Source organism: Gadus chalcogrammus, chromosome 18, assembly GCF_026213295.1.
Source record: "Gadus chalcogrammus isolate NIFS_2021 chromosome 18, NIFS_Gcha_1.0, whole genome shotgun sequence".
NCBI classification, from domain to species: domain Eukaryota; kingdom Metazoa; phylum Chordata; class Actinopteri; order Gadiformes; family Gadidae; genus Gadus; species Gadus chalcogrammus.
The window spans coordinates 19,524,593-19,537,236 of record NC_079429.1 but is presented as its reverse complement, the minus strand read 5'-3'; the positions used below and the strand labels follow the sequence as shown (position 1 = coordinate 19,537,236).

Sequence of the window (12,644 nt, the reverse complement as noted above, 5' to 3'; positions counted from 1 at the left end):
AGGGATAAAAAATAGAAGGCTAGCCTTAACTCCCACAGTCCCACTTGAGCCCTTGAATGTCACATTTAATGAGCGTGATTGTGAGAGGATAGCGATGTTCCTGAGAGCCTTTGAGTAGAAACGCCAACACCCTGTGTGGTCCAAAGATGAGATGCAGATAAAGAAGTCAATGTTTTTTCAAATGTATCTGGCAACAGTTTTTGTTCAAAGCTTGGCTGCCCGTCTCCCGCTGGTTCCAGAATTACATCGAAGCAAAACCGGAAGTGAGCTGGCAAGATGAAGGTTGGCATCGCAGGGCTTCATTCAGTTGACCTTTTCTTTCATCTTCTGTCCCAGGACGACGAGGTGGTGCTGCAGTGCTCTGCCACTCTCCATAAAGAGCAGCAGAAGCTTTGTCTGGCTGCTGAAGGCTTTGGAAACAGGCTGTGCTTCCTAGAGTCCACGTCCAACTCCAAGGTAAAGGTTCCCTTATACAACATGAGAACTCTAAATACTTGAAATGTTTGAAAGTACGTTTTTGTCTTCATCTACATGCTACAGATTAATACTGTGTCAAACCTTGACCAATGCAAAATGTTGTCAAAATCCGGTGAAGTGGATGTGTATTATCTTTGGATATTCAGAACTGTTACCGAGGTGCAAGCCTAATTGACTTCACAGAGGGACTTTGCCGTAATGTGAAATGGATGATCTAATCTACATCTATCAACTGCCGCAATTCCTCAAATATGAACACCACATACACATATTATGCATCAAATTCTTCAGCAGGGTATGTTGATTGTTTCATCAATTATTTAAGCAATGTCCCACTTTGTAAGATGGTTAATAGATTTCACACTGACAGGCAGGTCTTCTTGAGTATGTCCTGGAGTGCCTGTGGGTTCAGTAATGAAGAAGGGCTGCTATGGAGTGGTGTCACACCACCAGACCAACCTTTTCATTGCAGTGAATGCTATGTCACAGTATGAATATGACTGAGACAGCCCCATTACTAGTCTTCCACAAAGATAACATTGTCATCCAGTCCAGACGGTGATGAATCAACCGATTTTGTGCTGTTACTAAATTGCTGAAAGAGTTTAAATCATACTGATTTGAAGAAGTTGGAGAGAAAATACAATATAAATCCTTGATCTGGGTAACTAGGGGTGCTATGCTGTAACACTTTTTGACCCCCCCCCCCCCCCTTCAGAAAATGAAACATGTCTTATGAGCCTCATGACTGTACAGTATGTATACTACAGTGTGTGTGTGGAGTCTTATTTCATGACTGTACAGTATGTATACTACAGTGTGTGTGGAGTCTGATCTCATGACTGTACAGTATGTCTACTACAGTGTGTGAAGAGTCTGATCTCATACCTATACAGTGTGTATACTACAGTGTTTGTGGAGTCTGATCTCATGACTGTTCAGTATGTATACTACAGTGTGTGAAGAGTCTGATCTCATAACTGTACAGTGTGTACAATACAGTGTTTGTAGAGTTTGATCTCATGACTCCACAGTATGTATACTACAGTGTGTGTAGTGTTATCTCATGAATGTACAGAATGGATACTACAGTGTATGTAAAGCCTTGAATGCTGCGGCCTGAAGCCTTGCCTTATGGTACATGGTGTGGTTCTTCTTTGTGACACATGGTGTGGTTCTTCTTTGTGATACATGGTGTGGTTCTTCTTTGTGATACATGGTGTGGTTCTTCTTTGTGACACATGGTGTGGTTCTTCTTTGTGATACATGGTGTGGTTCTTCTTTGTGATACATGGTGTGGTTCCTCTTTGTGATACATGGTGTGGTTCCTCTTTGTGATAGATGGTGTGGTTCTTCTTTGTGATACATGGTGTGGTTCCTCTTTGTGATACATGGTGTGGTTCCCCTTTGTGATACATGGTGTGGTGTTCTGTGTTCAGAATGTGCCTCCAGACCTGTCCATCTGCGCCTTTGTTCTGGAGCAGTCTCTGTCGGTCCGGGCGCTGCAGGAGATGCTGGCCAACACCGAGGAGAAGGCTGAAGGGGTGAGTCGCTCGCTGCAGTCATGAAGGTTTCATGCTTACCCACACACTACCCAAACCCATTACAAGTGGATTCAAACGACACCTACACAGGAACAACCCACACAGCAATGGTATGAGCAAGCAATGGGGATATTTTCTCTTTTATCAAACCAAGTCATTAGGAATGAATTCCTAGTTAAAATGGTAGCATGGCAAGGGGCAGAAGCTGTTCAAGGGAAATGAGACTGAAGTATGAAATGGTTAGGAATACAAGACAACTGTAGAGGTAGAGATCAGTAAAACATAGAAAAACGGACCAAACACAGCCAATGCACCTGCTAACTGTTTCATGGTCCCAGGTGTCGACTCACACTCACCATACGATTAGCATGCAACATGTGAACACGCCTGCATGGAGCACACCATGGCCTCACGCTGCAGACAGAGGGGATGGGCCAAGTAGGGCAGGCGCTGCATAACTTCTCTGCAGAAGTGCTTGAGCAGATATAAGAGAACCTCATATGACAAGGATTGCCCACGTACATACAGATCATAGCATAGCATAGCAGTATTGTGTCCAATACGCTCCATGAAATAGTGAGAAATGTAATCTTCATGTGTTATACAAATGTCCATTACACTGGGCCAGCAAAACAGTGCTCAATGCTTTTATTGTCTATTTTACAGATCCAGAGTTTAGTTAATCACCCAAAAGCTTTCATATGGCATGCACACACTATTTATATACTAAAGCTGTCAATCGTCCTCTATGATCTCTTTCGAATTTCATTCCTTATTATTCTTAAGATTCAAAATATATTAGAATTAAAATGTGGATTATTATTCATATTTGCTATGTACCATAGTAAATATGTCACCATGTGCAAATGCTTGTGGTTATTAAAAAACAGCGTTACCCTTGTTAATGGAGAACAGGGACTCTACACACAGACCTCTTAATGTACACATAGCGGTAAACTATATTCACATATCGATAATTACCACTATCTGTTATATGTATTGATCGTTCATCTCGATAGCAGTCTGCACCACAAGCGATTGTTAAATTGCCCCTCGGTACGTGAATATAGGTTGCTTTTGATAACATGCCTGTGCAGTTGTATCGCAACCACCTCAAAAACAAACATCGCCAAAACATGGACGTATTAAAGAATGCAAACCCACTTATCATAACCCCCCTCATCCGCCAACAGCTGTTTGCTACACTGTTTCATGCTAAGATGGGGCATAAGCTTGTCTTCACTATGCTGTATACTGGAGGCTGAGTATCCCATCTGTGCTTTCACCGGCACCATTGTTATCGGAAAATGCCACATGGAGTTGCTTGGGCCCTGAGATGGGCCGACCAGAAATGGAGTTCCTGCGGTGAAACACAAATCATATAAGAAGTTCCCTGTAATCATGAGTCGTAACACACGGGACTGTGTGACAGGGGACAGGGTTTCGAGTGATTATTCATCCTGTGGGGTTTGCCTTCAACCTCTCCCAAATAGAGGGATCCTCCTTCAAGCAATCTTGAAGGTTTGGCTATTGTCCAGCTGTGCAGTAGGCTAGGAACCTCTCCAAGAGCAACAGAGGAGCTCTGGCAGACCATGGTCTTATTGAAATCTCGCCTGCTTTGTTATCCGCTTTCTATCCATTCGAGTCCAATGTGATGGATTCTATCTAATAGAGAGTATACGAACGGTTCCTAACATGCTCCTTGGTGTAATACCCGCCTTTCCTTAACACTGAAGTCATGCACACTGTGGCAGTTGTTTGGAGTCAGTGTCTCACTTCATTGCTACCTTTGGACGGCTAGTCTGTGTTTTGTGCAGTGTCCATCTTCTTTGCAACAGGACCCAGAGCTATGCTGATGTTTGCATCTGGTCTCATTTTCATTCAACAGTTTGCAACTCTATATTAAGACAAATTGTATTTATTTCACTTTGTTTTGTAACATTTGGACATATGTCTCTATTGATATTGTCCAAGTTATTTAAAAATCATGGTTGTTGTGTCATTTTTACAGATGATTCAAATGTGTTTATTGCTCTGTTACTGTTAATGCGGAAAGCAGTATGTTGATTTTGTTGTACATAGATAAAAAATAGGTAGAGATTATAAGATCATTGTTTCGTAAATGTAGCTTTAAGTGTCAATAGCAGATCATTATAAAATGTTTTCAGTAATATGTTAATCCTTTGCCTCACTGTTCTATCAGGTAGTTCCACTGTGGACTATTAAGTCAAACTCAGACATGGGTTAAGATTAATTATTATCTATCTAAATTATCGTTAAGTCTTAATAATGCATGTGTTAAATTTCACAACAAGTCTAATTTGTTTCTATTTTGTTTAAGATTACATTAAATCATTTATGAATATCTTTCAATCATTTATCATTTATATATGGTTAATTATATATATAATATATCAATTATATATATAATTTATAATATCTCTTCAATTTTCCTTTCTGAATCCTAGAACATTTGTGGATGAATTCAGTATGGTAGATTTAAGCAACGCCTACTTTGAGTTTGTTTTCTTTCTTTGATTTTGCTTTTAAAGTTTAAAAATATTTTAAGATACGATAAGATTTCCTTTTATTTATTGCACTTGGGATATGTGGGAAACATTAAATATTTGTTAAACAGTATAACTTTTTTATGATTCATAATTAGATGTTTATTTTGTCACTTTCCTCGCAGAACTATTATGCTCGTCTTTATTCTCCAATTCTTCTTCCTTCCTCTAATCACACCAAATGTCACGTCAGCGTAGTGTAAGCATTGCATTGCGGATTCAGCTAGATTGCCGTCTTAACAGACATTTCAATTCAAACCGTCTCACTGAGACCCCTCTGAAGCACGAAGCTCTCATTATTTAATGTGTCACCTCTATTTTCCTAGCCTATTGTAACCATCCAGATATCCACATTTGCGTTTTTCAATGAATTTCTGTCCTTGACTGGGCAGCAATTGATTTATCCATATGGGAAAGGCCTTAGGCTGTTCAAAATACAGGTGAATTCGAATCAGATCAGATAACAAAAGGACATTCTTCCTCTATTTGCTCCTGCCGAATCTGATCAGTTGTGATTGTGCTGCAGTACGCAAAAGGCGGCACATAGATCAGCAACATTTTAAAGTCCCACTTTGCAAACGGCACAGCCATCCATCAGCTACTAGTGAACGAAATGCGCTGTGAAAAGATCAGTTTGGAGTTGACTGCACATGCCTCTGTATGAACCAGTTTAGATTATAGACCACTCCACAATCAGCGCATTTCTTTTCTGATTGGTCAGGGGATTCCATCTTCCCTGTCAATCAAAGCAATTTGAAAGACACTCAATAGCCAATAGCCGTAAGGAGAGAGGGAGCAAGGAGGAAACCTACAACCTTTTGGTTAAGTAAAAAATTGGTACAATAACATCTTTTCATGACCACTGCCTGCCAACAGTTTTCCCTCTATCTAACTGATAGATGATGTTTCTGTTTCTTTGTTAAACACGAAAGGACACTTACTTTGTTTTTTCTTTCTTCTCTCATTTCCACACAGCATGTAGATGTGGAAAAATGGGTAGGTTTGATCTTTTTTTCCTTACATACCTCTCATTAATCATAACCATTTTTATCATATCATACAATCACATTGTATTGATAATAATATCAATACACTTTTTGCGTTACTCATTTAACCGTGACATCAATCTGATTTGTAAGGTGCCAGCTGATACGAAACACTGTGGCTGCCCTAGTTATTAACCCCTATCATCTCCACAGCCATCATTCCATGTCCATACATACAGCAGCTACTTATGAACACTTCCTATGGGTCTTATCACATTTAAACTGTTTAACTTCAGTGTAAACAGCTTTTAAAATGAGACTGTCCCATTTTTGGAGACTTTTTGAGGGACATTGACATGATGATCTGAACTTGCCTATGTACGCCAGTACAAACAACATGTTCTGACATTACAACATTTTTTTTTTTTTCCACCAATTTGTAAACAAAATCCATCGAAAATGACTACAGTTATGCCGTTAGGTTATCAAGTATCAAGTTTATTATAGCCATCTCAACAATATAGAAAATTAAGTTGATAGGAATGTGTTTTGGTATGCTCCCATGTATCACACAGCAACAATAACAAGACAACATAACAAGACAAAAAGAAAAAAAAAGGCACATAAATAACAAAGAGTACAACACTTAACACACAAAAAAAAACACACAATGCATGGTTTGCAGAGAATTGCAGCGGTAAAGTACAGTTCAGTAGTGCAAAAAGTGCAAAGTAAGGTAGACCATAGAGTCGTAAAGTGCTTAGTGCATGTTCAAGTGGCGTATAGCTTGTAGATAGGTATCCCTAAAGCGTGATGTTTTAGTTGTGACGCTTCTGTACCTCTTCCCTGATGGTCAGAGTGTGAATGAGTGGTGTGCTGGATGAGAGGGGTCAGAGATGAGCTTTCCTGGAAATTCTGGTGTTATAGTGCGAGTCTATGGTAGGCAGACTACAGCCAATGATTGTAGAGGCCCTGCGTACTACCCTCTCAAGCTGTTTGTTTGTCCTGGCTGGTAGCACTACCATACCAGACCAGGATGGAGAAGGTGAGCACGCTTCCGATGGCTGCACGATAAAAATGGGTCATGCCTGCCTGACTAACCCCAAATTTCCTCAGCTGACGGAGGAAGTATAATCTCTGATGGGCTTTGGAAATAATGAGACTGATGTTCGGTGCCCATGATAGGGATTGGTGGATAGTGGTGCCTAAGAAACGGAAGGAGGAGACCCACTCCACAACTTGGCCATTAATGGAGATGGGAAGGTGCTGGCCTGCCTTTTTCCTATAGTCAACTATGAGTTCTTTGGTTGTGGTTGTATTTAGGATAAGGTTATTGTCTTCACGCCACTGCACCAGCTGTTTAACCTCACTCCGGTAGATAGATTCCTCTCCATCAGATATGAGGCGTATGACAGTGGTGTCATCTACAAAATTTTGCATTTTGACAGATGCAGAATTTGATGTACAATTGTTAGTGTAAAGAGAAAATAGTAGAGGTGACGAGACCCACCCTTGTGGGGCGCCAGTGTTCAGAACCCTTGGTGATGACACATTATTCTGGATTTTAACACACTGTTTTCTACATGACAGGAAGTTTATGGTCCACTGACAAAGTAGAGCATTAACTCCTGCGGCCAGGAGAAAGTTGTACAGTTTGACAGGAATGATGGTATTAAAAGCCGAGCTAAAATCAATGAACAGTACACGTGCATCGGTGGACTTAGTGTTCAGATGTTGCAGAATGAAATGTGTGCGAAGTGAAACTGCATCGTCCACTCCCCTATAAGCCCTGTAGGCAAATTGGTGAGGGTCTAGCGTGATGTGCGTCAAGTACCTACAGACTACCTACAGGTTAGGATCTCTGTGTGAATCTATGTTGGAATGCTGCCTGAATGCTGCCCGTGTTCAGCGTAGTCCAAGCATGTGCTCCATGTCCTACCTTATGTGAGGGAGAAGGAGAGAGGGGCTGAAAGCGCGGAGTGTGTGTTGGGAGAAAAGCGGAATTGGTCTTGGCTTTTTAAATCACATGACATAGCGCAGCGAGGTCCCGTTGTGACTCACAGAGCTCATACCCTTCCTAGGATACCACCGTTTCAAGCCCTCCTAGACCATCACAACAACTCAGTCATTAAACATCAAGTTAGTGTATTAGAGTCGAAACATTAAACTAAACACTAAATAAGGCCAGCCAAAGTTTGGAGGCCTGAGGATTATGGGATGGCGGAGGGATGGAAAATTGACTTGCCGTCTCCCTTCACTGGAGACGGGATTTAGAGCGTCCTCAGCTGGGCCAGATAATTGGAGGTTGCAGTGATGGAGCTCATGGACATGGGGGTGACTTACTGTTGTTGGCACCATATCTGACCTCCTTCAATGTTCTGAGAGAACCCCCCTCAGGCTGTCCTGCTCGGCTTTGGATGTGTGTCTTGGGTCGTAGCAGGACATTGTGAGAATGCAAGAGAGGCTGTTAGAATGGACTCCTTTCAAAGAACCACTCTCCGTTGGACTGGGGGAGAGTGGTTCCGCTGTGGTTTTTCAGTGTGCCTCTGTTGAAGAGCAGGGAATTAGCCCCTGACCCAGAGCATTATCATTCTGCCCCACAGCAAGGTCCGGGTGCTGGTCTGCGTATGCTTCCCTAACACTGCGGACCGGCTCCAGGCATGCGGGATTTGTGGTTACACGCAGAGTGACCCAGGGGAGCAATAGCACTACAATTACTGCCTTTGCAATCAGACAGGGAATGCATTTGGGTGGGGTTTACCACATTGGGCAGTCAGATGGTACATGACATAACATTTAGTTAGCAGAAGCTTTTGTCCAAATGCATTCAACATTGATTGCAACAAAATATAGAAACAAGGGATATAAATAAACAGCAAGTGGGATTTTATTAATAATATTTCCCCTTAAAGTGTAATTCCAGAGAAAATTTAACCCATGGACTTTTTCGGCATGAAGACCCATTAAATAAGCCCTCCAGACACTTTTTTCATTGATAATCGAGTATAAAGCTTGCCCGCGAACGCCGGGAGCAATGTAACAGCCCAAATGACTTCCATGTTATTGGCCCTAGTCATGCTACTACAATAGTTGCCGAAAAAGACCCTGGGTTAATTCTTCACCGGAATTACACTTTGAGGAAGATGAGAAGATTCAGCTGTCCTGACGTCAGTGGCCACTCAAAGCCCTTTACAATTATTGCCAACATTCAAACACACATTCACACACTGTGTCAACCATGCAGGGCAACAGCCAGCTCGTCAGGAGCAGTCAGGGTGAGGTGTTTTGCTCAGGGACAACTTGACACTGCTACTGCAACTGCCCAGTAGTGAATGAAAAGCAGGTTGTTTGGCAGCCATGGAGCATGGTGGACAGGCTGGGGTGTAGGGTTTGACCACGTCCTGGATGTAGGACGAGCTGGGGTGTAGGGTTTGACCACTCCCCAGATGTAGGATGGGCTGGAGCTGTTTGCATTCTTACTCAAGCAGCCATCGGCAGCCATCGCAAGGTGGGGAGATGCAGTCTCATGCAGGCAAACCAGCCAGAGAAGGGAGTTTCAGTAGTCAAGGCGCTAGATGAGAAGAGCCTGGATCAGAACCTGGGTGGCCTTCTGGCTGAGGAACGGACGTATCCTCCTGATGTTGTACAGCATGAATCTGTAGGAGTAGGTGGTCGCAGCGATGTTGAAGCCAAGGACGGCTTGTCATTCAGTTCTAAAACCAGGTTCCTAGCTGTCCTTGTTGCAGGCCCCACATAGTTGTCAATATTTATTGAAAAAGACAGTAGAATGACAGCAGAGGAGAGGGAGGCCGTTCTAGCAGTGTGAAGTATCTATGACAGCTAGGAGGGCCATCAGTTAAGTGGCCTGGCTTGAAGCCGGACTGGTGATGGTTCAGTAAGTTGTTCTGGAGGAGGTATGGAGAGAGCTGGGAAAAGACTGCACACTTCGTTGTTTTGGAGATTGATGGTAGAGGAGGGACGCTTTAAAGGTTTTAGGAAAACAACCAGTATTCAAAGATTTGTTGAGGAGATGGGTGAAGAAAGGAAGGAGACAAGGGGCAACAGACTGAAGAAGGTGAGAGGGAATAGGGTTGAGAGGCCAGGATGTTGGGAGGGGAGTGGTGTATAGAAAGTTAAGAGAAGAAGATGAAGCGCTGACTAGAGGCGAGATGGTGAAGCAGGTGGCTGGGGGAATGAATAGTGTACTATAGTATCTATTTTTTGCTTTTTTCCTAAGCAGTTGACAAAATTCACAGGCGGAGAACTGGGGGGAATAATTAGGGGGCAGAAGATTGAACAAATGTTTTGTTAGGATTTGAGGAGGACGAATGAATTAAGATTGAAAGACAGAATTTTAGATGCAGAAAGAGAGGCAGAAAAGAGGAGAGAAGAGATGCCAGGCAAGAGGTGCTTGGATGTGCACCACGCTCATTCCACCCCCCTAGAGTTGTTCTGTCAGCACATACTGACTCAGGCAACCAAGGCGCCGGAGGGGTCGGGCATGCCTGCTGATGGGTGAGAGGACAGAGAGAGTCTAGAAACAAGGACAGAGTAGAAAGGAGGTTGAGTGAGAGGGAGTGAGAAGGTGAGGGGAGAGCTGAAGCTGGGAAGAGGGAGACAGGAAGCGACAGTTCTAGGGGATAGGGAATGTTAGTGGAAAAGGGAGGTTTGGGAGTTTGAGAGAGGGGCAGCGAGTACTAGCTCCTGGTAAATATGAGGGCAAGCTGAAAGCTTTGTGAGTTTGGGAGAGGGAGCGAGTGAGAGAGCAAAAGAGGAGGTAGCTAGTAGCTAGTGGTATCTACTGTTTACGGTGTGCGCGAAAGTAGGTAGCTACTGTTTGCTGTGTGTTGCATGTGGTATCAGAGACTACACCTTCTCCCCCCATAATACGCCTTTGTACAACATGGCAGGTACTGGTAGACTGCTCCGCCTACAGGCTTGCCAGCCATTTGCCTGTTGAAAAACAACCCTTGGTCAACCTCAAAATGTATCATGGCTATATATCTATACATTCACATTGGAATAAACCCTTAAGGACCTTAAAGGCATTCAAGTGATAAATCCAAGGCCCTCTGGATTCTGGAAACATGTTGCCCATGAAATGTACAATTTCATTCTGTTCGGTCGTCAGGTGTAACTAGTTGGCCGGACATTTGTCAAGAGAAAACGTAGGTGTAATTCAATTTGATTTGAATGTATATCTATGGTGTTTTGCAGTAGTAATATTTCGAAGACCTTTACAAATAATCCTTTTACTCACCTTAGATTATAGCAAGCAATAAACATTCATTGGACCTCACAAGAGAGCTGAACATTTTTATCTTCCACTTGATGTTCGTTGAAAAAAGTAATAGGTTGGTAAAGTATTAGGCTGGAAGCAAATCTTTGTTCAGTCAGAGTCTATGTCAGCAGACTCATTTGTAAATGTGTATTATACATACCAGTGCAAATAAATCATGATCTTGCAGATACGTTTTGTTCCCAGGCTAAATTCCCAGGGTAATGCATGCCAATCTGGCAACCTACTAGGACGCAGAAGTCAATCAGAGGCAATGCTGGTCACTTTTTTATGCTCTTTCGAGGCCTTTAGAGGCATAGGGATATTTAGCCATTTCAGAGCCCCACTCTCAATTGTTGTTAATTTGGGAGGCTTGCTATTGATTGCAACAAAATATCAAATATCAGTACAGGTTATAAAGTTTAAGCAGCTTGCCAAATTTTTGGTCAATACTGAAAATAAATCTTTTAAGAAAAACTGAAGTCAAGTCAGTCATTGTGTGTGTATCCTTAGTGCGACTTGTGTCAAATCGCAAACATTTAACGTGGTCGTGTGTTATTGAGTGCCAAAGATGTGCAAACTATATATATAGATGCTTCTAATGTGTCAGAGTCTATAAAGCTTTAATCTTCCTATTGAACGGCTGAGGGATAGGGCTAGTACAGCGTCTGGCTGCTGCCCTGGTATTCAGCAGCGATCGGTCTGTTCCTTCCTAATTGCATGGCTCCTCTGAAAGTGGCCTCAAATGGACAGGGTTAAAAGGGTTGCTAGTTGCATGTGAAGGACCAAGGGCTACTGGACTGCTGGATAGGAGAAATGGGATCGAACATAGCCTACAGGAGAGTCCTTTGTTGTCTCTGTGACTGACGCTGCGGGACAGCGACCCAGTACAGCCCACAGACAGCCCTGATGGATAAGATGGCCCAACGGAATCACCAAAGACCTTCCTCTTTAAGTAGTGAGCGGTTCTAGGCTGAGGTAGACTGGGGAAGTTAAACTCCCACATAGTTAAGGCCAACACGTTCACTCTCCTGGGCGAGGCGGGGAGTGACGTAGTCTAGGATAGAGTGGATGTCGTTGAACAAACGAGGTTAGAGCGTTCCAATGTTAGAGGAAGCCTATAAGCCCTGGGGGAGAAAAGGAGTGATAGGAACCTGGATCCCCTGTGTATGGCTAAAGCTCGTCTCTGATAGGTGTTAGTGTCAGCTCCAGAGCTAGGTTGTGTGTAAATGTGCTCCTCCAAACCTTGTGCTCAGCCCGGCTGAGTGTGGGTCTTGGAGCGTACCAAGCGGAAACCTGGAGAGTACCAAGAGGTAACCGTGACCTGACTCAGTGGTTTGCGTTGGTTGGATGCAGAAAGACCGGACAACGTTCTAATTCATTCTCGTAATAAAACCCAATATTATTTTCCTTCGCTCAGTTAGAATCTGAATGTGCCAAATATGGATTGTTTCTGCTTCTGGTTGCAAAACATCCCTAGTAATGGTGACGCCCGCCGCCCATAATGTGGAGTCCAAGGCTTGATAACGCTTGGGATGTCTGGTGCATTGAGCTGCCAGGGGTCCAGACAGGACTGCATTTAAATTTAGTGAATATGAATTAATGAGTTCATTGTAGTTATAATGAACGTGTAGAATGAAATGTGTTGTTGGAACAAAATGTAAACATGGATGTACAGTATGTCACATTGTTGCAATTCCACAATTTCAGTGCTGAACTGACGTTTGATATACCTGCATGCTTATCCATATGCTTACCTAATAGTTTATTATGTATGGAAAAGTAAAATGCT

The 12,644-nt window shown here is 42.9% G+C and overlaps 1 protein-coding gene across 1 annotated transcript in view; it reads left to right on the top strand.

The window, feature by feature from the left end:
- The first annotated feature begins 276 nt into the window (after window positions 1-276).
- The window catches only part of ryr2a (ryanodine receptor 2a (cardiac)), a 139,548-nt gene continuing 127,180 nt past the window's right edge, over window positions 277-12,644 (top strand). Inside the window, exons 1-3 of the mRNA XM_056576687.1 lie at window positions 277-456; window positions 1,917-2,021; window positions 5,564-5,584. Coding sequence (XP_056432662.1) covers window positions 277-456; window positions 1,917-2,021; window positions 5,564-5,584 — 306 coding nt within the window. The remainder of the gene's footprint in view (window positions 457-1,916; window positions 2,022-5,563; window positions 5,585-12,644) is intronic.